The following is a 26318-nucleotide window of genomic DNA, read 5'->3' on the forward strand; positions in this document are numbered from 1 at the left end:
ATGTCAGCCACTGTACGGTAGTTTTCACTGCTGTTAGCGCTTCCTCGTACAGAACTGTAGACGCAGTATGCAGTCAGTCTTATCACCGCTCCGATCGCTTCTGCTGCTCACTGTGTCTGACTTTAATTGCCTGTCTTGGTTCAGTCTAGCCCTACTGCTTGAGAAGTTTCTTTGTGTAAGCTCAGGCAGTACAAGCGGTGCCTAGCATAGATGGATTGACTTGTCAGAAAGAGAACAGCTGATTTGTGCCACTGAATTGATGAATAGATCAACTAATAGATGGACTGACTGATGCGGGAATGAATGCCTGGATTGGGGAAAAAAACTGATGGATGGGTGAAAAACAAGGAAATAATGGGCTGCCACTTGCTAGCTCTAATACTCACTCTAATAATGCTGCAACACTTTTCTGTTGGCTTCCTGCCTGTGATTTAGTGTGACATCAATTCTAGGTATAGTGTAAATGAAATGTTAAAACAGGGTAGCACAGGTGTCTCTGAGTGATGTTTGTAGGGACTTTTTCGATGTTGTCAAGAAACACAGGCTTCAAAATAAGTAAAAGATAATGAGGGAAATTGGAGCAAAACAAGACCTCTTCTAGCCAGAGCACAGCCCCACAGCAGCCCCTGCAGGACAAAACAGGAACTTCAGCACCACCAATGGAGGTTAAAATCAGAGGTATCAAAACACACAATGCATTACAATAAAGAGTTTTAGTTCCCATGAGCAACAAAGGCAAAATATTGTAAATATAATACATAAAGGATATTGTATACAAGAAAACCTGCTCACATACACAAATAGCTTTGAAACACTGTCAAATCTTGGCGGTAGACTAAGAGACAAAATTCACAAGGAGTATATGTTAGAGAGTATTTGGACCACTTGAGAGAAAATGTAACCCCCAATATGCCTAGTGGAGCACCATCTTATAGTTAAAAGTGCCAATCACCTGTTTGTTTAGTGTATGCACGTTAACTGGACCGGTCTAAAGTAGCCTTTAGTGTAATTTGAGGTTAAGAGGCACAATTTATGATATCATTATTGTCATATTCCATTGCTATTTTGAAATACATTATTCTAGGTCAAGGTCAAAGTTTATTTATATAGTACCTTTTAACAACATGAATGTTGACCAAAGTGCTCCACAAGTAAAGCAAAAATACACACATAGTAAAACAGAACATGTCAAAATTTCAAACCAAAAACCTAAAAAAATACAAACAGAAAATTTATAATAAGCAAAAGATAGTCATAACCTGGAACATCACAATCCCATAGCATTTAAAAAATGCATACAAAATAAAACCGAGTTACTAATAAGCTTGAGAAAAAAGGTAGTTCCCTTTCGAAAGGGAACTCTACACTACGTCAGAATGACGCTATGGGGAACGCCTCAGGCGTGACAGGTGTCTGAAATAAATATCAACTCACGTCAATTATGTTGACCGGCGACAGCCCGTGAATCATCAGCTTGATTGATTAACGCGCAACCTGGATGTATAAAGGGAAGCCTTGCATACATGACAACATCTTTTCGTCTTCAGGGACTGTTTGTCTGTATTGAGAATATCGCTGAAGCGCGCGGGAGGCTCTCGAGAGAGCCTCTTGTGCAAACTGTGAGCGTTTTTTATTTAAAAATGCTCCGCTTTCGCGGATCCTTTTCTCGAGGGAGGAGGGTTCAGCATCTGAGCTGTGGTGCGTGCGATCTGTGAAACAATACTGTTTGGGTACGAGGCGTTCACAGTCAGTTCCTAAGGGTGCTGGCAGTGTTCATTAAGAAATATCTCGGCGCGCGTGAGAAAGAAAAAATCCGTGCGCTGTCGGATGTTTCAACCTCGCACCTGTTGACTTTCTTCTCGAGGGATGAAAGCCAAATATTTTTTAACGGCTCTTTTCTCGCGCTTGCCGAGGCAGTGTGTAGATTACGAGAACGTATAAATGTTAAAACAGTATTGTCTGGTGAGTATGGCTGCATTTAATTCTATGAATTAAAATGATGGAATATTATCTGACTTTTAAGAAGTTAGATATTTAGTAATTCAGCCTATCATCCAGATCGCGTTATCCAGTGTTTTTGGCTGCATTTTAATTGAAAAATGAGCAGTGAACAAAAAGAGCAGGTGTAATTCTGGTCTTTTTGTAAAATGTGAAATTAACATATTTCTGTTTCTTTTCAGACCACATCTCCTGTTTTAGAGTCTGGGTCAAAATGTTATGGGATTAAATCTAAAGATTTTTTCGATGGTCAGGTAGTAGGTCTTAACAGGCCTCCTTGACCAGACAGTCCCCATTTTGCAACCGGACAGTGCTTGGGCCTCCCTGAGGTGAGCTCCCAGGAATTGACTGTCAAGGAGTAATGTGGTTATCAGGTTATAGGCCTCACTAGGCCTTCCTGAATATGAGCTTCCACATACTATGGTTAAATGAGCTCCCACATATTATGGTTATCAGGTCATAGGCCTCACTAGGCCTTCCTGAATATGAGCTCCCACATACTGTGGTTATCAAGTTATAGGCCGCTCCAGGCCTTCTTGAATATAGCTCCCATATAATGTGGTTATCAGGTCATAGGCCTCACTAGGCCTTCCTGAAAATGAGCTCCCACATACTGTGGTTGAATATGAGCTCCCACATTCTGTGGTTATCAAGTTATAGGCCTCACCAGGCCTTCTTGAATATAGCTCCCATATAATGTGGTTATCAGGTCATAGGCCTCACTAGGCCTTCCTGAAAATGAGCTCCCACATACTGTGGTTGAATATGAGCTCCCACATTCTGTGGTTATCAAGTTATAGGCCTCACCAGGCCTTCTTGAATATGAGCTCCCACATACTGTGGTTGAATATGAGCTCCCACATTCTGTGGTTATCAAGTTATAGGCTTCACCAAGCCTTCTTGAATATGAGCTCCCACATACTGTGGTTATCAGGTCATAGGCCTCACCAGGCCTTCCTGAGTATGAGCTCCCACATACTGTGATTGAATATGAGCTCCCACATACTGTGGTTATCAGGTCAGAGGCCTCACCAGGCCTTCTTGAAAATGAGCTCCCACATTCTGTGGTTATCAGGTCAGAGGCCTCACCAGGCCTTCTTGAAAATGAGCTCCCACATACTGTAGTTGCCAGGTTATAGGCCTCACCAGGCCTTCCTGGTTATGAGCTTCCACATGTCAGGTTACAGGCCTCACCGGCCTTCCTGAATGTGAGCTCCCACATACTGTGGTAATCAGGTTACAGGCCTCATCAGGCCTTCCTGGTTATGAGCTCCCACATACTGTGGTCGCCAGGTTACAGGCCTCATCCGGCCTTCCTGGTTGTGAGCTCCCACATACTGGGATATCAGGTTACAGGCCTTACTAGGCCTTCCTGAATATGAGCTCCCATACACGGTGGTCGCCACGTTACAGGCCTCGCCAGGCCTTCCTGGTTATGAGCTCCCACATACTGTGGCGCCAGGTTACAGGCCTCACCGGCCTTCCTGGTGATGGGCTTCTACATGTCAGGTTGCAGGCCTCACCCGGCCTTCCTGAATGTGAGCTCCCACATACTGTGGTCATCAGGTTACAGGCCTCATCCGGCCTTCCTGGTTATGAGCTCCCACATACTGTAGTCGCCAGGTTATAGGCCTCACCAGGCCTTCTTGGTTAGGAGTTTTTCACATGTCAGGTTTCGGGCCTCGCCGGCCTTCCTGAATGTGAGCTCCCTCATACTGTGGTTGTACATGAGCTCCCACATACTGTAGTCGCCAGGTTATAGGCCTCACCAGGCCTTCTTGGTTAGGAGTTTTCACATGTCAGGTTTCGGGCCTCGCCGGCCTTCCTGAATGTGAGCTCCTATATACTGTGAGCTTCCACTTACTGTGGTTATCAAGTTATAGGCCTTACCAGGCCTTCTTGATTATGAGCTCCCACATACTGTGGTTGAATATGAGCTCCCACATTCTGTGGTTATCAAGTTTTAGGCCTCACCAGGCCTTCTTGAATATGAGCTCCCACATACTGTGGTTATCAGGTCATAGGCCTCACTAGGCCTTCCTGAGTATAGCTCTCACATACTGTGGTTGAATATGAGCTCCCACATTCTGTGGTTATCAAGTTTTAGGCCTCACCAGGCCTTCTTGAATATGAGCCTCCACATTCTATGGTTATCAGGTCAGAGGCCTCACCAGGCCTTCCTGAATGAGAGCTTCCACATATTTTGGTTGAATATGAGCTCCCACATGCTGTGGTTGTCAGGTCACAGGCCTCACTAGGCCTTCCTGAGTATGAGCTCCCACATACTGTGGTTGAATATGAGCTCCCACATACTGTAGTTGCCAGGTTATAGGCCTCACCAGGCCTTCCTGGTTACGAGCCTCCACATGTCAGGTTACAGGCCTCACCGGCCTTCCTGAATGTGAGCTCCTACATACTGTGGTCATCAGGTTACAGGCCTCATCTGGCCTTCCTGGTTATGAGCTCCCACATTCTGTGGTTATCAGGTCAGAGGCCTCACCAGGCCTTCCTGAGTATGAGCTCCCACATACTGTGGTTGTATATGAGCTCCCACATACTGTAGTCGCCAGGTTATAGGCCTCACCAGGCCTTCTTGGTTAGGAGCCTTCACATGTCCGGTTACAGGCCTCGCCGGCCTTCCTGAATGTGAGCTCCTACATGCTGTGAGCTTCCACTTACTGTGATTATCAAGTTATAGGCCTCACCAGGCCTTCTTGAATTTGAGCTCCCACGTGCGGTGGTCGTTAGGTCACAGGCCTCACCGGCCTTCCTGAGTTTTAACCTTCCACAATTAGTGGTCACCAGGCTTTAGGCCTCTGCGGCCTTCCTGGTTATGAGTTCTTTCATGTCAGGTGGCAGGCCTCTCCAGGCCTTACTGAATGAGAACTCCCACGTATTGTGTCTATCAGGTTGCAGGCTTCTTCTGGCTTTCCTGATTATAGGTTCCCACGTACGGTGGTTCCCTGGTTACAGGCCTCACCAGGCCTTCCTGGGTTTGAGCTTTTACATGTCAGGTTACAGGCCTCATCCGGCCTTCCCGAATGTGGGCTCACACATACTGTGTTTTAGAGTGATGAAGTACGTGCAAACCTTTACTTCATTCCTTTTTGGTACATACGTTCCGTACCTTTTTTAAACCATGCTTATGGTAAGTCACACGACTTATGTCTTGTGTACTTTCTAAATCCATTTTCTATGGTAAGGGTCATGCGCGTATCGCTTCCGTCCCTTCCTATGTGGCTCAGACCCTGGTCTTTCACTTCGGGTCCCATTCTAGGTTACGTCCTGTCGTCACTTTATTACGACAGACTTTTTGCTCTAGCTTACTTCCACATTCTGATGAGCTCCCACACACTGTGGTCACCGTGTTACAGGCCTCACCGGCCTTCCCGAGTATGAGCTCCCACATGCTGTGGTCGCCAGGTTAGAGGCCTCATCAGGCCTTCTTGGGTTCAGAATGGCTAAGTACATGCACTTTCTTTCATGTACTTTCTATTTCCATTTTTTATGGTAAGGGTTGTGCGCTGTACGCTTTATTCCCTTTCTGAAAGTGAGCTCCCACATCCTGTGGTCGCCAGGTTAGAGGCCTCACCGGCCTTCCTGATATGAGCTCCCACATGATGTGGTCGCCAGGTTAGAGGCCTCACTGGCCTTCCTGATAGGAGCTCCCACATGCTGTGGTCACCAGGTTAGAGGCCTCACCGGCCTTCCTGATATGAGCTCCCACATGTTGTGGTCGCCAGGTTATAGGCCTCACCGGCCTTCCTGATAGGAGCTCCCACATGCTATGGTCGCCAGGTTAGAAGCCTCACCGGCCTTCCTGATATGAGCTCCCACATGTTGTGGTTGCCAGGTCAGAGGCCTCACCGGCCTTCCTGAAGGTAAGCTCCCACATATTGTGGTTGAATACAAGCTCCCCCATGTTGTGGTCGCCAGGTTAGAGGTCCTACCAGGCCTTCCTGGAGGTAGCTCCCTTTAGGCCCTCACAGGCCTCCTCAGTGTTTTGAAACACAAACACTGGGTAGATCCATGGATCGAGTAGAGAGACTCCCCTCGCTGGCAAGGGTTGTAAAGCACTATGCTGAGTCATACTCTCCAGGATGTCCCGTCTCTGAGATCCGGGCTGAGTGGTTCACTGCCTGTTTTGCAGTCCCTCGGGTTGGATGCCTTCTTAAGGCAAGTGTCCAGAGGCTCTGTCTTCAGACAGACAGGAAGTGGCCAGACTCTAGTGTCTTATGTAGTGACACCAGGTCAGGCCTGCCTGGTGGCATTTCAGGTGGCACGCTCCCCTGAATAGTGACTGGCTGGGAGTCCCTTGGGCCCCCTAGCCACACTCCCTAGAAGGGACCCCTTCTTTTGGAAGCTGTGGTCCTAAGCCTTTGAGCTGGCCCAGATATACCCCCCATTAACTATGTTCTGGCGGTTTCTTGGTTCATTAGCTTGGGTGATGACCGGTAGGGAGTGCTGTCACTGACAGCCCGATGTGACCTAAGGGTGAGTGGTTCCAGTGTTTCTGAATTACTGGTTCGGACAGTTGTCACTGCCTTTGGGCATGCACTCCCCTCAGCATGGTGGCGTTGGTATATCGTTCCCCATAGCGTCATTCTGACGTAGTGTAGAGTTCCCTTTCGAAAGGGAACGTCTCAGGTTACGACTGTAACCTATGTTCCCTGAGAACAGGGAACGAGACACTACGTCTTCCTGCCATGCCTCGGGGCCTGCCTGCAACAGTCCCTTCAGACGATAGGATGTTGTCATGTATGCAAGGCTTCCCTTTATACATCCAGGTTGCGCGTTAATCAATCAAGCTGATGATTCACGGGCTGTCGCCGGTCAACATAATTGACGTGAGTTGATATTTATTTCAGACACCTGTCACGCCTGAGGCGTTCCCCATAGCGTCATTCTGACGTAGTGTCTCGTTCCCTGTTCTCAGGGAACATAGGTTACAGTCGTAACCTGAGACGGTTTTAATTGAGGCTTTAAAAACGTTTAATGTAGGAGAAGCTCTAATCATTAAAGGTAGTGTGTCCCAAAGTTTTGGAGCATAGACTGAAAAAGACCTATCTCCGTTTGTTGTCAAACGAGCTTTCGGGACATTTAATAGCAGCTGAGATGAAGATCTAAGTGATCTCTGAGGAGAATAAAAACTTCTGATATATAAAAGTCCATGTAGAGCTGAAATCCTTAATATCAATTCTTTGTTTCACAGGGAGCCAATGGAGAGAGGCCTGGATTGGTGAGATACGTTCCCTCTTTTTTGTCCCAGTCAGGAAACGAGCTGCAGCATTTTGGACAATCTGTAATCGTGAGAGTGATGATTGAGTAATTCCAGCATACAAGGCATTACAGTAATCAAGTCTTGAAAATAAAAGCGAGAATAACAGTATCCAAATCCCTAAAAGTCAGAAGGTGCTTTAACGTTCGAAGTCGCTTTAGCTGGAAAAAGCTGGCCCTGACCACTGAATTTATTTGTTTGTCAAACTTCGGGTCTGAATCAAAAATGACCCCCAGATTTTTTGATTTTTTTTTTACATAAGAGTGATTGTTTGATTGAAAATTCTCCAAGCAAACACTGTATTTGTCAATCTGCGGTTTGGAGCCAAAGAGGACGTCCTCTGTCTTGTTTTCATTCAATTGGAGAAAATTTTCATCCATCCATTCTCTATATCTTTTAAACATGCTAGCAGGGAAGAAACAGAATCACTATCAGAGTCTAATGGTAAATAGAGCTGGGTATCATCTGCATAGATGTGATAGGAGATCTTATTATGCTCAAAGATCGAGAGCAGTGGGAGCATGTAAAGAGAAAATAAAACTGGACCCAGGATCGAACTCTGTGGCACCCCACAGGTGATTGGCACTGGGGAAGATGAAAATTCTCCAATTTTACAGATATACTCCTATTTGAAAGATAAGACTCAAACCATTCTAAGGCAGTATCACAGATGCCATCTTTTTAACAAAAAACAATGGTCTAAGGTGTCAAAAGCTGCGCTTAAATCCAACAGAACAAGGACTGCACAGTTTCCAGAGTCAACTGATAACAAAATATAATTTGTCACTCTTAAGGCGAGACACGGCAGGCAAAACATTGATTTTTCATGCAGTGATCAGTTTTGAGATTTTGGGCTAGTTTACTCCTTCAGTATATGTTCTTTCAAGCTGCTATAAAGAAAACGTTGAAAATATACATTAAGATGTTTATTTTATTACATTTTGTTTACTTGCGGCAGTAAGTTTCTCCCGAATTTACCGAGAAGTTAGCATTCCAACACGACATGCCGAGTTCCGTCTGTTTACTGAAGTCTGTCGTGACCGGTATCGTTGTAAAGCTCTGAGTCTCCTGCACAACGCTATGTAACCCAAATATGGGCATTTCCTTTCTATCATTAACCAACCGTGAATGTCCAAAGGAGGATTTAAAGCTAATGACGAAATCTAATTTAGAGCAATTTAAAATCTTTAAATGCCGTTTTCTCCAAAATTAGTTTTTTGTCATTCTCCAGTACAAACATCTCAGCCTATGTATCACCTATGTACACCAGACTTTCCAGTTATACACTTAGCAGTATTCTGACGATATTTTCAGAGGGATTTGTTAATAAATCATTCCTGGCCTGATTTATGTGACTTTTTTTTTTTTTTTTTAAATAAGGTGAAAATCGATTTTTTTAAGGACAGTGGACAGTATATTTTGATTTCCTAGGCAATGAAAGCATATATCCTGAAATCCCTTAGATTTTTTTTTTTCATCTTGTGTGTAAACAAAATGAAAAAAATGTTTTGCACCTGGCTTTATCATATGTTCAGATCTATCTACCGAAAATAAATGCAAAATCGTGCATATTTAATGAGATAATGCCTAATTTGCATAATTAAACATACAAATTTCAAAAACGTGTAATAATTTTTTTATATATATATACTTGTGTAAGTAATCAACTGAGAAAGTTTCATAGTAATATCTATTATTTTAAAAGTTTACCATTCACCTGTAGTGTATCACCTTAGGGCAGACTCAGTACTGTTCTTAGCTTTAAAAGCAAACTGAAAAGGATCTAAGATGTTATTTAAAATTTTATACGGTGTAAGTTGATTTAAAACCACTTTTTCCAGAACTTTTAGCAAAAAGGGCAACTTTGAAATGGGTCTGTAGTTATGAAGTTCAGAAGAATCTAGTTTTGTTTGTTTTAGCAAGGGGTGAACCACAGCATGTTTTAAACAGGAAAACAGGAAACTGCTGCTATGCAGAGAGGCATTTATAATGGAAAGTACACTAGGTAAAACAACATCCAATACCTCCTTAAAAAGGACAGCATTCTAACAATCTTGTTTTTAAAAATAATAATACATTTATAAAGCGCCTTTCTCACGTTTCACATTCTCACATCTCAAAATAGAAAAAGTTGGCTTCATAATAAAATTAAAGTACAACAATAGATTTAAAAAAAAAAAAAAAAATTATACATCCAGCTCAATACAAAGGAATAAAGTAATTGATTAAACTGCTCCTATTATGCTATTTTAAAGGTTCCTAATTTTGATTTGGATGTCTCATACAACAGGTTTACATGCATCCAAAGTTTAAAAAAAAACAATAATTGTTGAACCGTTTTCAGACTGGTGATGTGCAGTGTATATAATGACACTGTACATCACCTCATTTCGAGTCTGAAAACGGTTTGTTCGAAGATTCAGGGTGTATTCACACCAGGAAAGTCCGATAGTTCACTTTCTTTGGTCCGGACCAAATACAATGTTGATTTTTTTTGTTTTGTACGGTTCGCTTTCACACTGCTCTTTTTGCAAGTGAACCAAAATTTGTAAACAAAACCACACGTGTGCTAAGGTCGTCCATTCATTGGACAGGAATTCTCAAGCAGGGAAAAGCAGGAAGTGCAAAAACAGGCTCAGCATGGAGATATTTCGTAATGCAATATTTGTTCTTTTACTGATTTGGTGTTATTCTCTACAAACGCAATATGTAAGGGATAATGTAGAGCGAGGTGGTTGTTATAGCAAATACAACACCGACAGGCTGATCGGTACCCCGACGTGAAGCGGAGGTAAAACAACAATTTTTTGTTACATTGTTACGTAGGTACATAACAGGAAGTGAGACTGGAATTGCTGATGACTCGTTTCAGCAGTCCAGAATTTATTCTTTCTTTTAGGAGACAATAACTTTATTTGTCGTGCACTGAACTTTGCAGACCTTTTACTGTCACAAACAGCTATATTATATTCGAAAAAGCATAATAGGGGCACTTTAATCATTATAAACCAGTTTAAAAAAAGATGAGTTTGTAATTATTTCTTAAAGTTGGTAGTAATATTTCAGACTTCCCCTACTGAAGCAAATAGGAGCTGTACTTGCCTGTTATCTACATACACCTGCCTGTGGTGTTACAGAGATGCCAGTTCAGTAAACTGACTTGACTTAAAGGTACTTAAGAGCCAGTTTGTGTAGTGAGTCATTTTGTTTTTTTGGGTGAAGACATTTGTCGGCCTCCATCATGAGTGTTTGTGTATCTGGCCTCTGTTGGGAGGCTCAATGCGTTAGATTGCTTTCGAACACATGCTGTCTGGCCTTATGTTCGTCACTTACATGTTTCTTTATCTCTGAGGTCTTTTTGCTCCTTCCTATGCCTGTCCCTCTCTCACTGTGTCCCTTACAGTTTCCTTTTCTCCCCCACTTTGTCTTAAGTTAACCCTAGAATGCAGGAACCAAAAAACCTACAAGAATACATAAAGAAAAATGACCTGTATTGGAATTAATGTTTTTCTTCAAAAACATAAGTGTCATATTAATTAAATAATTAAAATAATAGGAGATACACAAAAGTTTTAATATATCAAACATGTTTATTTGTTCACTTTCCTATACTGTATATGCATTACAAAATATGAAATTTATTCTTTTTAAAGTGCAGTTGTACTTTTTCCAAACAAACTCTAAACTAATTTAGGCATATTTGGTTAGATTAGGTTAAACTGGTGTTTGTAATATTATTTTAATTTTATTTTCGAAAATACGCTGTTTTGTAATGTAATCTTTTTCCTGTTCACTAGACTTTGTTATTTTTCTAATCTATAACCACTAATAAATCAGAAGTCTCACATATTCACATGAAAAAGCTTACTTCTGTATTGAAACCGAAGGTGGATAAGAAGGCAGACGGATAGCCAGTATCTTTTGGTTTATACACCACAGTTGTGAACCATGATTTGCTAGTTAGTTGCAGGTGATATTTATAATTGAGGGGGTTGGGTCAAACTCTTTCTAGAGCTCATTTTATTGGACAAAAATCTGTGTAGTGCAGGATGAGTCATCTTTATCTTTATTCCATATTTGTTCCATCCCGTTTCGGTCCATTGCTTTTTAAATGCAAGAACACCAGTGTGAACGGTGCATTAGACATTCTGGGACTGACGTGTAGTTTGCGTAATTCAGTTGTCTGCAAACAAGAAAAGGCTTGTCTAATGCTATTTTTTATCATGGCTAACTTTGAAAAGATCAAACATTTTCTGCAGTGGAATGGGACAGGTATACAGGTATGTGTTAATCTATCATCATGCTTTTCAGCTTTTTCGAGGTCCTTTCATTCATCAGAATGCTACTTCAATCCTACTCATCTGACCTGCAAGTGAAAAGCTGTTTTTTGTTGTAGCTGAAGTTTCTGTCTGCTCATTTAACTGTTAGTGTGTCAGAGGCTCATTGCTTGCCCTCAATTTATTTCAATGAACTTTTCTATCATAATCACCAGTTATTTTTCCTCAAAGATGAAGTGCTAATGCACTCCTTCCCCTCAAGAGGTAAAGTTAAAAGGACTAAACCGCAGGGGCTCTGCAAAACAGGCAGTTCTCTGGGCATGCTGGGGGCTGTCTGGGGCTGGCCAGCCTTTCTCACTATTGCATCATGCCAGGCCAAAAAAGATTGATTGAACACTTGAAGCTGTAAAAATGTCAAAAAAGGAAAAGATTTAAAAGGGGGTAATATCCATTTCACTCTCTCTCTCTTCCTACTCCTCCTCTCATTTTTTCTATGTTTATTTCGAGATCATCTCAATGCTTTGCTCTTCTGAGATTTCAGAATTTCTGAGGTTTTTCTGTTCGGGTGTCTCGGATGCATTTTACTGTCACTCAGTCTTTTCTAACACTCTCCGTCTCAGGTGTGCTAGTTGTGGATTATTTTTATCAAAGAGAACTCAATTCGCATTTGACCTTAGTTGAATGAGATTTTTTTTAGTTGGAAAACAAATCTGTCACTGCTCAAGGGCATTAGATCAAAGATTGGCCCTTGCAATGTTCACGCTTCACACCTACAACTTTTTGGTTATCGACCCAGATCTTTAACCACTATGGCACACCAACCCCATATATGAATGTTTAGTCATATCAATCCATCCATTATTCATATATAACATTTTAAAATAATTAACTACAGTGAGTGTTTTTCTGAATGAGTCATTGAATTATTTACTTGACTGATTCATTCAAAATAACTGATTCATTCGGGAACTAAATACTGTGTTGTGGGTTGTATTTGCTTTGACTTTGACCAACAAAAACAGTACCAAACAAAGTAATGTGGTCTACACCAGATGCGAGCGACGATTCAGTAGTAAACAGAACCCATTATAATCATTGAATATTGTCTTTTGCAACGCAACAAGTCACCAACAGTAAACAGATGACCCATTCTATTTCTGGTTTCCTCCCAAGCTCTTGCATTTCTGACACAAAGGTCAAATGGATTTTGGTCGTTTTCAGTGTAAACAGCTTCAGGAGCCGTTCACACAGAATTAATTTGTGCATTCCACTGCACTACTTTTCTATTGATTTTCTATGCATACATGCGCTAGAAGGACGTGTTTGATAGAGTTTCACGTGCTTTGCAAAGATGTGGCGTGCAAGTTAAAAAAAGTTAAAAAACGTATCCATAGACTTTGCATTGTTTTTCTTCCCCCACCCTTCTTCTTGTGTTTTTAAACACAATACACACACACACACACACACACACATTTTACATATATATACTTGTATATATGTTTATATATATATACTTTTATATAAATGCAGCCTTGGTGAGCAGAAGATACTTCTTTTAAAAACATTAAAAATGTTACTGACCCCAAACTTTTGAACGGTAGTGCGTGTGTGTGTGTGTGTGTGTGTGTATATATATATATATATATATATATATATATATATATATATATATATATATATATATATATATATATATATGAAGAGTTCAGATGCAAAAGCCTCTAAGTGCCATCTGAAATTTTCTTCTAGAATGATCATTTTTATAAAGCTTGTATATTTAAGTTCAGTAATTTCACTTAAATGACAACTAATAGGTCATTGTCATTGCCATTTAAGTGAAATTATTGAACTTAAATATACGAGTTTGATCATTCTAAAAGAAAATTTCAGATGGCACTTAGAGGCTTTTGCATCTGAACTCTTTATATATATATATATATATATATATATGGCAAAAAAGAATCTGTATATACATTCATGTCTGTCTTTTTCCTTTTTGCTCTATTCCACTCATTTCTATTCATCCAGTATAATCATCTCCTGTAGACCTAGTTTTTCCCTTGTTCCTCCTATTTCACTCCACTCTCTCTGGATCTCTTGCCAGTGTTGGCTCAGAGCTTTCTCATCCTGCATAATATTGCTTCTCAGCCGATAAAACAGCGAGTACAAATCCCGCTCCAGAATCGATGGGCACAGTTATTCCTGTGACCCCTGCCAACCAGCTGGCTTCCAGCCACACAGTCCCTCAGCCGACATGTGAGCTGACAGGCCACTGCAGCCCTGCACTGTACCTGCCTCCCCAGGGGCCAGACAGACCCTGCCTGCTGGACCAGACACAGTGTGTCTCTGTGTGTCCAGGTGCATATGTGTGTGCGGTCTGGTCAGACTCTTCCAAAATACCTGCGTGAGGTTTGGAACAGCTTCATTTTCCACCAGGCCACCCAGTGATTTTCAACTACCTGCTTCTCATGAAGTCAAGCTTTAGTGGATTTTAAAGAGATTCACTGGAATATTTGAGAACTTTTTTGGTGCATTGAAGTAGATTTTCTTTTGTCTTTCATTTTGTCTTTGTCTTTCATCAAAAATAATTTTGTTTGTCATAATTCTGGGGATGAACTGATAATGAAATTATTTCGATACCGATTTAATCAATTTAAATCTGAATTAATGAATTATTCATTATGTTATGGCCTTTATGTTATACCCTGTATGGTAAAAATCTTTGTTTTCACATTGATGTGTAGCCTAATTAATCGTTTGTTGTTGTTGTTGTTGTTGTTGTTATTTCTGTCAGATCATTTTAAAAGTCTGCAATAGCATTATCACTAAATTATTTTGTTGTTTCCATTGTTTGCTTCTATTTTTTATTCGATTTTTTTTGGATAACATTTTTGCGTATATTGTGCAAACCTAAATTTCCTCTTTAAAAGTATAACATTTTATAACCAAACAACCTGAAACCACACATTTGCAAATGTTTCACGATATTTTGTGATATATTCCTCCCTGGCGTTTTCTTACACTGTAATCTTTTTTTCCACTGCTTTGGGAACGTGGGCAGTGTTGTTGGCAGACTGTGTTTCGACCCTTCAGAGCTCACAGTAGCTTAATTCGCATTCAGATCTCACAATTCTTATTCTAAGCTCATCTAAAACTCTCAAAATAAAGCGGTGCTAAAACATCCCAATTAAGCTGTGAGAGATATGTAGGTCAGTTTCATGCTTAATTATTATTCTTGCGTAATATAATACAACATGTTCTTAAAGAAAGACTCCTTTGTTCCCATTTCATGCTATACTTACATAAAATATGAATTGGAATTTATTACATTTTTTTAATGCTACTCGTAATATTAATACCAAGTATGTTTCAATGAATGTTTGATTATTTTTTGATTTTTATTATATTTAAATGATACAAATAACATAATCAGATAGTTGTAATACTAAAAACGTATAATATATAATCGTGTTTATCCAAATGTCTTTTGTTACTAATGCTTGTAATCTTTGACTTGAATTTTGGCCCCATGTTTTCTTAATCTAATATTGTTCTCATTTATTTTCTAATGCTTAAAATCCCTTCTTTTTCAGTGCAACATTGATTATGTTCCTGTGTGTGGCTCCAACAACGAAAACTACGAAAACGAGTGTTTTCTGCGGAGAGACGCCTGCAAACAGCAAACCGAGATCCTGGTGGTTTCTGAAGGATCCTGTCCAGCTGGTACGTTCAGTCGTGGGTTTGGTGCGTATGTCTCTTGAAGGTTAATCCACAACCTAATCATTTGCCAATTAAATTTTGAACTGTGAGTATGAAGTTATCAGATTGAGCAGAATTTCAATTTATTCATCCCTGTGGTCTGAAACAGACAGAGAGTTGGCATATCTGTGTTGTGTTAAACATGTTATACGTCAGTCAGACAATACCCATAATACCTTTAACAGGCTAGAGCTGTGTATTACTGCTTTGTGTAAAGCTTTGCTATGTTTTAAAAGCTGCATTCTGAGCTTTTTAAGGCATGAATGCTGTTCCACAAGACTGGATTGTTAATTGTTAGAAATGATTTCGGATAAACATCCCCCTTTTTCCTTTTATATTATGTTTGTGATTGTGAATGGGTGTTGCATGTTTAAGGCAAAGCAAAAACCAAATGATACGAGTGAAAGTGTGCTCTGTGGTCAGTTAATGGTATATTGCAGAGAGTAAAGCAGATGTTTGGTGCTCTGGGAGTTGCTGAGTCAGACTCCATTAAACAGTGCCTAAACACACTGAAACCTCTAAAAATGATCTCTAGGGAGGAGAGAGAGTGGGAGGCGAGTAATTGTGCTTATGGAGCATCCAGAGAATGAAATGTTCTCTTCTCGTCGTGTGTGCCTGTTTGTGTGTATACAGGTAAAGTCATAATTCAATCCCAGCAGGATGTTGGTTCTCATTTATTCCTGAATGTTCGAGCATGTACTTGTCTGTAGGTGCTCTGTAAGGTAAAAAGCTAATTTACTGAAACAAGACACAAAAAACAAGAGTCTTTGTCTCTGTGATGCTTGAATGGCGCCACTGAATCATCTCTCTGTTTGGCTGTCTCTCTCTCTGAACACTTTCCTGTCATCTTTTGTTTTTATTTCTATCTTTATGTTCATGCATTGAGTGTACATCAGACCAGTCCGGTTTAAGTACCTCATGGATATAAATCTGAAAATAAAGCTACAATTGCAGTTGTGATCTTATTTACTTCCAAAGTGTCTCAGAAAACTGGAGGGTTTTTTTAAAATATCTTTCAATGGTTTGATTCCATGAACCTCACAAATTGGGCATCTAGTTCTTCTGAATTGCCTGTAACAGCTTGGTACTTTGTAAATATTTCTTCATTTCCTTTGTTTCCTTCGCTACAGTATTGAGGAATCTAATTAACTACATATATATTTGTAGAGACAAGTTAAGTTCCTAAATGAAGATAATTTAAATACATTACAATATTGTGACTGCAGACTTGCAGTCCTTATTATGAAATCCACGTACAGGTCAGGGGTTTAATTGCTTAAATTATTTATGTTTTTTTTATATAAATTTATTTACATTACCATTCAAAAGTTTGTTTTGGGAAGATTTTTTTATGTTTTTGAAAGAAGTCTCTTATGCTCACCAAGGCTGCATTTATTTGTGTAAAAACAGTAATATTGTGAAATAAAATGTAAAATAACTTAATTTTAAGTAACTTAATAAAATAATTTATTTGAAATAAAAATCTTTTGTAATATTATAAATGTCTTGACTTTCATGTTTGATGTTTGAAATTCTGACTATGTTCAATTCAAAATTAATAGTGCATTTTACATGCATCATTATGTCAAGGATTAAATCTGAAAAGAAAAAAAAAATTGATTTCTGTCCAAAAAGAGCTTTATGTTAGACCAAAATAATATACCCGCAGCCGGATGAGTTTTTCACACTTTCAGCCCTGAGGGCGTTGAGGAAAGAGACAGAGAAATGGACTGCCTCACAGTTCTGATGCGTGTACCAGCTCATCTAACTCTTTGACACTGATTTCCTCTCCACTAATTCCCTGGCAAATGATCCAGCGGCTGACAGATGACCTACAGAGATAAGTGAAGTGTATCACACTCTGCTATTTTCTTTATTTCTCCAAGGCTGGTTGCAACTTGGCTCCTCTGTCTTCATTCATACATCAATATCATAACTGAAAGTGAGCACCTTTATGCACCAGGAAATAGAACATTGATTGTAATAACTGGAGAAAGTATTAAAGGCGTCATATCACATCATATTACATTTTTATAGTATGTCATATTTTCCACTCTCTGTCTGACTCTTAGTATTAAATGCTGCTCTCCCTTTAAGAAATGCCATTGGCATGTAAACACGGACAGTCATGTGTTAAAGCATTCATCTGTCACAGTTTTTGTTGTTTTTTGAGTTAAATCAGACTGCAATTGCTCAATCATTACACAGCTTTACAGCGATGCATTTTCACTACCGATCATGATTTTGTGGTCAGTAATATTTTTATCAATTAATGTCTTCAGATTTGGTTCTGTGTTTGGTGCTCTCCGTGGTGCTGAATACCATTCGGCATGTGTTGAGTGACGCTGAATGGCATCAGAAGCGCCATTGTGCTTGTCAGTTACAATCCTTCAATTCAAAGTATTGTAAGCATTAAAAGTTTAGGTAATATACAAGTTACTAGTCACTAAATTTAGCTGTAATCCCATTCACCAACAGTCACTTCCAATATTATTTGGTGAAATCCTGTTAGTGCCTTGTCCCGCTAAGTAATTTCACCTCCATTACTGTGTCAAACCTCTCCTCCATCACACTTGGCTACTAAAATGCTACTAGAGTGTTGCTTAGTTTCCCAAAATGAGTCCTTGATGTGCTCCGCTGACACTGTGCCAAATATTGAGAAGTATCACAGAGGTGAGTATATATGCTTCTCTCTTTTTTCTGGCATTGATAAGTGGGCTATTTACCTCACAAACGGTAGCGAGTTCACCCCTGTGCTGCTGTAAGATCAGTGTGAGTAATGCACTGATTAAGGAGACGGGCCAGTGCTTATATTGAGTTTTCAGTGCGGCACAGGGCAGCTAGCCATTAGCTTAGTGGTGCGTAACTGTAGAGAGGAGTAGGCACTTCATTTTCGACATTAGAAATGGAGGTTAAGATAGCCTTTCTGCGTAATCGCACTCCACATAGTGCTAAAGTATCTTATATGCAGGGAGTATGCTTCACATTCCAAGAAATGTCTATTTCTTTCTCAAAACGTTCACATAAACTGAGGACTGCAAGCTCAACAGGCTGTTTTATCAATTATTCTTTGTGCCTGGTACTGATGTTACTTGATGTACATGTCTGTCAAGCGTGCTGTTCTTGAAATAGGTAATTGTGTGTTGTAACAGCGGCCGTGGCATGTTAAATCACAGCTGCATTTGTCTCTGCTGACAGAGACCATCTGCCTCTGAGCCACGAGCTCAAGTTTTGCTCAACCCGTGGCATCGTGGGAGCCCGAGGAAAAGTGCAAAGTCACCTCATCACACATTCTTCCTGATAAATGACAAAGGCAGGGGAGATGCGTAACCCGCTGATACCTCTGAATGAGAAGCAGGTCTCTTACTTTAAATAAGACTCCTGCCATTGTTTCATGCCCGCAGACTCAGTAGAGTCCAGTCTCACAGGAAGAAGTGTGCCGAGAAACAGGCTGTTCGTCTCGCTTTACTTCCATCCTCACTGTGAAATAGTCTTTTTGATGTACTAGGGAACTTCTTGATTTTTTTGAGGCTGTGGAAGGTTTTCCACTTTTTTGATCCAATGCTTCTGGACAGATTCATTGGTTCTGTATAATGCTTTTATGTTTTTGTCTTTTGAATTGAATACAAGGATGGAAAATTATAATTGATGATTTATGTTTATGCATTCTTTAGTTGTTGATTGTAGACTATATTTGAAATCGTTTTAACCCTATAAATATACTAACATATAGATATATAGACCCCATATAGATATCATATTTAAACAATAGCTTTCTAATATTCATTTAGATATTTATTTCAGTCATCTTTGTTATTAGTTTCATGACGAGTCATAAAAAAAAACATGATCATCAAAACATTATATACAGCCTGCTCTCTGTTATAATAAAAATCAATTAGATTTTAATAATATTCTTGCTAACATATTAATTCATTATTTGTGATAAATGTACATGTTTTTTGTTTAAATTTTCAATAGATAGACTCTTATTTATATGCCAGGCTTTAGAGAGTTAATATGAGTCATATTTTCTAATTGTATACACGTACACAGGTGATACTGTTGTGCAAGCATATCAAATATAGGCTACAGGTCAAAGTATTTTGACAGGTTTAGACCTATTCTTTGTATTAAAGCCAAAGCTTAGCGTTTTATGTCCAGATGGCTAGAGAGCATCTTTTAGATGGTCAAAGACAGATTGTGGGCGACATATCTGTCTCTGATTCAAGAACGTAACTGTCAGGCAATTAGAAAAACTGACAGCCAATAAATCAGTTTGAACTTCTGTGTGTGTGAGTGTGGTTCCGTACTAGGTTATTTTCTTTAAAAATAGAGCATTTTATTTTGTCTAAGGGATTGAGGATGGTATTCATGCTTGATCTAACACATAGTCCTACACAGGTAAATTGTAGTATGTATGCGTTTGAACTTTGAAGATGCATATGGTTTTATCTTTCTATCAAATCAAAATCTATTTATAAAGCACATTAAAAACAACAGTATTTGACCACTGTGCTGTATAAAATCTTGCTAAAAATAGACAAAAAAATGCATATAAACAATTTAGACTGCAATACAATAGAGTAGAGTATTAAAAAAAAAGCCAGGGGAAAAATAAGAAACTAATCTGAGGGAAACCGGAAGACTACCCTTCCCTCATTTTCACTTGAGTGTCATTTTGTACCTTCATATCCAGTCAAAGGACATACTGTAATTTACATTATAATACTTGATTTAGTCCCAAATATTGTGGCAATATTGTGGTTATAGTTTCTATGGTTTCAGTTGAAACACTGAATCTGAATCAGACTGTGGTGAATTCGAGTGTATATGCATTTGTAATATCTCCCTCTTGTATCATTTGTACAGCCCACCTCTGCCTACAGAAGCCAAATGGGTCACATATTCACCTTTGATCCTCCCACAGTTCAAGTACACAGAACCATATCTGTAATGTATATTAGAATCGTATGCCCGGACTCCAGAGACCCAGATGAGCAATAATGTACATGTTTTAATCCATCCATCCATTCATTTTCCAATTCGATCGTTTTCCAATATTTCTGTTGTAAATGGTTCTCCAGAATTGTAAAATGTTCTGCACCCCAAGAAAGAAAAAAAATATATTTTAGGAACCGATCACTGAAAGGTTCTTTGTGGAAACCAAATAGGTTCTTCTTATATGGCATCACTGCAAAAAAAAAAAGAGTGTAGTGTCCACGAATAATGGACATTAAAACAAAAAAAATCAAATAGATCAATCAAATTATCAAATAGAAACCATCAGACTAGATACTGTATTAATCTCACACAATACAATTATTTCAACCTTTTAGTTTATTGCAATTAATTTAAATATTGCTGTATTGTGACAATTGTTTAATGTGGTCTCTCAGTTAACGTAAAGCCTTAAATGGCATGCATGAGATTGATGAACTAGAAAATGCTTTCTAAATTAGTTTTACATGCAGTAAAACCTGTGTGAATTTTGACCCTTGGTGGATTCACTAAAATGATATAAAGACTTTGGAGAAGACATTGATCTAATTATCTGTTTTTTGTGTTTTATAGAGGCTGGTTCAGGATCAGGAGATGAAGGTAAGGCAAACCAGCTCAAACATTTTCCCATTTGGACACATGAATTTGTGTGCATGCTGCTCATTAAATCACTCTGCACTTGTTTACACTTCCCCACAAATGATGCTCATAAACACACACTCACTTCCTCTCGGCCTGTCAGCAGTCATCTGCTCTCCTCCACAAGCCGCCCACTGAAACTGAGATTCAATTACACCCACTCACGTATTGTTCAGATAAACAGAATTATTACACTCTTCCCCCAAAGTGCAATGTCTGACTGACAGTAGAATAGTCTGCGGCTCAAACTGTATATTAGCTTCGTTTGAAATGTGTCACTCTTCTTTGATTTAATCTCTCGCTCTTCCAGTCAACCCTTTTATTCCTCTCTCTTGACCGAACAGGCCACATCCGCTAATTGAGTAGTGTAACCTCCTCCTATACTGCTGCTTATTGTGGTCTTATTTTGCCAGCCATTTCCTGTTTGCTCGATGCGGTCTGTGCTTTTTGCAAATAGCAGCAGCATGGTTGGTATATGTGTCATTTGGACGGGACTATTTTCCCTGAGGAGGTTAGGTAAATTTATATTTCACAGTACTTGGAGTTTTTAGAGAAATTGAATCCCATCCGGATAGGAATGTCTGTGATTGAACACTGTAACTAGAGCTAAATATCTTGTTGTGCTGCCTGTTCTATCTTCATTATAAAATGAATCTTTTGCTAAATTTTAATTGTTGGTGGGTCAATTGTGTCAGAACATGAATTGTAGTAGCAGCATCAGGAATGAGATTCTCACACTAATTTCTCCCTTAATTGTATACATCATTATAATTTCACATATACACTACCAATCAAAGGTTTGGGGTCGGTAAGATTTTTTAAATGTGTTTGAAAGACGTCTCTTATGCTCACCTAGGCTGCATTTATTTGATTAAAGAAACAGTAAAAATAGCTAGATGTTTCTCTCAAGCTTGTTTACAACACTCTAATAGTGGGTAGAAAAGTGATTATTTAATGCAATATTTTCAAGATAATACTCTAATAGTTAACGTTGGCTTCAGTTCTAAAACAATATAAAAGCCAATTATTTTGCAAACAGCATGTTGTCTTTAAAATATTGCACTTAACATTTTCTTACACAGTATAAATGGGTGTTTTATAGCTACCTTTTTATTTGGGTTCCATGACAAAAGTTTGTAAGTCCTGGTTTAGAAAACGTTTCCTCCCTGAATAGTGCTTATGAAGGACTTAATTCATCATGAACTTCTCATTTAACAAGTATACCAACTAAGAATGTGTAGATATTTGTTAGACAAATGCCTTAATGCCTTAATGTTAGTAGATGACAATAACTAACTCTCTACAGACCAGAAAAATAGATTCAATGCAGTGAATGTGGAGAAGACAATATGATGAGGGGAGAGGAGAAAATATGGATAGAGAGAGAAAAGAAGAGTGATAAGAGACCGGAGAACGTGCACATCGATAAAATGGGTGGAGAAAGGAAAGGAGAGGGAAAGAGAAATGGAAGGCTGATAAAGAGAAAGATAAGTAAAGAGGAGGAGGAGGAGAAAGATGAGGGCGATAAAGGCTGTGGTAAATGATTGCAGTTTATGGATGGAACAGAAAGGGAGTGAGAGAGAAGGGCATTAAGGTAAGCACAGCACCATCGGTGTGATAAAAATCAAATGTATTTCAATGGCTGCAGATAAATCATATGGGTCGCCTACTGGGCCTGGATGTTGCTGGTCACTTATGGCAAAGCACAGAGAGAAGCTTCTCAGGCTGTTTGAGTGTGACATGCTACATGCAGCATAACACTATTATAGAGAAACAGATGATTATTGTGGTTGATGGCAAGAGATTAGGCTGTTTGCTGATTATCAAACATTTCATAGCAGTTGATATTAATTCTGATTCTAATGAAGTTTATTCACCAAGTTATTAATATATTATGATTCTCGTCACCAGGTCTTTATTGCGCATTTGCACACACAAATTGCATTACATGAATACACAGATAGTTTTGAATGGTCATTAATGGAAAAGCATGCTGTTTGGAATCAGATGGTGAAGCCATGCCATCTAGTAGCAGGTGCTAATGGGCGGATTTGAAGAAAGACTGCGAGACATTACAAAAGGTCAGAGGAATATCACTGGAAAAAGAAGGGTTATGATCAGGCAAGAGCTTTAGGACCCAGCATCCTTTTAATATTAGAAAAGCTTTCCTGCGCTGGAGAGACCTGAGGTTGTGTTGTTTCTGCTCCATATACGTGAGTAACATTGGTTTTGAGTTTGTGCTGCTGGCGAGTCGACTAACATGAACTCTTGCTTGTATATACTCATGTACTGTATGTTCATTTTTAACAATTTGTTCGTCATCTTCGATTTGGGTTGATTTCAGATATCACAACACACAACAATGATGTTCAGAAATCACTTACCTCAACTTTAAGGCCTGGTTTCACAGACAGGGCTTAGATTAAGCTAGTTAAATTAGGACATTTAAGTATCTTATATAAACATGCCTTAGGAAATAAAAAAACATTACTGGTGTGCATCTTGAGACAAAACAAAGGCACTGACATATTTTAAGATATCTCAGTGCATGTTGCTTTCAGTCAAGACAGCTCAAACATGCATTTTAGTCTGGGACTAGGATTAAACCTTGTCTGTGAAACCAGCATGTATGTTATTGTTGTTTAATTTAATTGCAGTCCTAATGTTTAAATTGTGTCATTAGATCTCAAAAGGCCTTTATCACACTTCCGCATTCGAAAAGCGGAAGCTTCAAATAGGAGCGTAAAAAAACTTCCGTTGCTGCCTGTATCAATGGTTGTGCCCATAGCACGTGATTGTTGTGATTTATTCATGTAAATTCAGCACAGATACTTCTTCTAAAGACACACCAGTTCCGACGCATATTTCGGGATTTAAAAGTGGGTGCTCAAGCTATACTCTATGTGTATGCACATTGCACAATAATTGCAGAACTGCAAGAATACAATACAAACAACATATGACATTAAAGAGCAAGACAAATCTTAAAATATTAATTACAACTAAAGTCTATTTTGAGGGGATTAAATTAAAGGTTTGGGGGAAATTTATTGTATTAAACAAGAATGTTAAAAAATTGTCATGCTCATACTTTACATTGCAATTATTAATAATTAGATCAAATTGAAGTTATAAAGAAATATTTTCCACCCATAGATGATTATTAAGTAATAATTGGTTTGATCATCTTAAGTGAGTCATATCCTCATGTCTGAATGCAACGATTGTATAGCATTATACTGTAGAAAATAATGGGTGGGAATATAATGCAGAAATAAACAAAATAACATTAAAAATAAAATGAGATCAGTCCGATGATTCCTCGGGTAGTAACTTGAGCTGCGTGCTGCTAGTTAATCTCATGACTGGCAGAACACCGGCAGTGTCTCTTACATAATGTTACAATAAAATAATAAAATGACTACATAGTAAAGTCTAAATAAACAGTTTTAAATATTGATGACGTTTATTGTTAAGTTCAACTAAATTAGTTACATTTTCTTCTGCAGGCGGAAATTCCTTTACGCTACTAATCGGAGCAGGACGTCACGACAAGCGGACTGTGACAAAGGCCTATATGTTCATTTGCTGATCGCTAGTTTTCTCCTTTTTGGGGGTTCTCCTGACAGAACTAACTATAAAAAAAAATCTATCTACCTTTTTATTTTTATTTATCTATTTCTTTATTTATTTGTTTGTATTTTTTATATTTTTCTCTCTCTTTTAATTCAAGAAGCAAATATCCGTGTTCCATCACTGTAAAGCAAGGAACGCCTGATTTTATTCAATGATTAATCGCTGTATCACTTCAGCTGTCAAAACTGCAGCAGTACGGCTCCACCAGCACTTCATTATTTATAATTACCTCCAAATGAAATCCATTTACTGTGTATCCGGGGCTCTGCTTCAAGGATCCATTATGTTTTTAATTTTGGTAGATTTTCTATAATCAATACAGACACAGGAAGCAGTCTTTAAGGGAGTTGGTTTGTGTGCTTTGGGTTTTCGTTGTGTATTTATTTAGTCTTTGCAGCTGCGGTTGACCGTGTTTGATCTTTCACATAAAATGGTTGTTAAGTCGTGCCTTAAAATGTTCTAAAACACTCTGCAGCTTTTACCAGAGGGAAATTAATGACCTCACGTTCCTGAGGTGACGATAGTCAGCTGCACAGCCGTCTCCGGGTGAGGACCTTCCTCAGTCACCGTGGTATCACCATGGTAACAAGCTTAGAGGAATGAGAAAGAGAATAATCTAATCTCCCCATTTCAGCTGCTGCGATAAAGGCGGGCGCAGTGCCGTCTGGAATGGGAGGTGAAGACTAAGGAAAAGTGTCTAGCTGTGCTCAGAGTTTGCGTGCTTAACATTCAAGCTGAGTGTGAACATGTGCACTGTTTCTGTACTGCAGTCCTCACTGAGTTAGACATGGTGTTTATCAGTATCTGGCATTGCGGCTGGAAAAGGCTTTTAAAACATCACAACGGAAATAATTTATAAGTTCATCTGATATAAATGCCCTATTGAAAAGCTCTCGGACTGGGATATCTTGTCCATAACCTATAGCTTCAATGAGAGGGTGGTGTTTTATCATGGATTATTGAGTTTATATACTGTACCGAAGACTGAATCCAGTGCTTAATTTAAGCTGGATCCTGTTCCGGTAAATGTCAAATTTTGGATTTTGGGTATTTGTTTTTAAATGATATGGCATTAACAAGTGCATTTCAAGGTAAAATAATGTGTGTGTGAGTGGGACAGTGTGAGCACATGTTTATGCCAAAGTATTTGGGGGTTATGTTTTGCTGTTGGCTCTCAATGTACTATATATATTTATTTTTTTGACCAATCAGATTTTTTAAGTTCAAAACCACTCTCATAGGTTGGTGCAAACTGCTTATTGTTTTGCGTGCAGTGAGACAATGCCAATTTTTACTTTGGAGCTTGGGGAGTGTTCATTTTAGGCCCTGCTAATCAGGATAGCAGGAGACACAAGCAACAAGAGTTAGATCAGACAGAAACCAATGTAATGGTAGAGGCAACATCGTCATCGGTGAGAGAGAGTATCACTGATCAACTAATGATATTTGGTTTTTATGTAGCTATATACATGACAAAATAATACACCAGGTTGTGAATGATGCTCTTATACAGTAGTTGTGCCATCACCGTTTAGTGAAGTCATTGTATGTTCTGGGAAAACTGAAGCTGAATGGTTAGTGTCGGTCACAGCGCCTTCCTAATTTATGTTTTTGATCTGGCAAATTACAAATTAAGTACTGACTGAAATCTATTTTAAACCATTAACTGAAGGATGGCACATTTATTTGAATTGTTAATCTGACTGAGTAAAATTAATATTATCATAAGA

General features: G+C 39.0%; 1 protein-coding gene across 4 annotated transcripts in view; it reads left to right on the plus strand.

Annotated features, from left to right (window-relative positions):
• Positions 1–26318, plus strand: part of tmeff2a (transmembrane protein with EGF-like and two follistatin-like domains 2a) — a 67453-nt gene that overhangs the window by 20272 nt on the left and 20863 nt on the right. For 2 of the 4 annotated variants that reach the window (XM_079881602.1, XM_079881603.1), the window contains exons 3-4: positions 15147–15297; positions 20887–20913. In XM_079881602.1, the coding sequence (XP_079737728.1) occupies positions 15147–15297; positions 20887–20913 (178 nt within the window). The remainder of the gene's footprint in view (positions 1–15146; positions 15298–20886; positions 20914–26318) is intronic. The other 2 variants (XM_079881604.1, XM_079881605.1) reach the window with 1 other exon arrangement.

This window comes from Squalius cephalus (assembly GCF_949319135.1).
Source record: "Squalius cephalus genome assembly, chromosome: 9".
Taxonomy (NCBI): Eukaryota; Metazoa; Chordata; class Actinopteri; order Cypriniformes; family Leuciscidae; genus Squalius; species Squalius cephalus.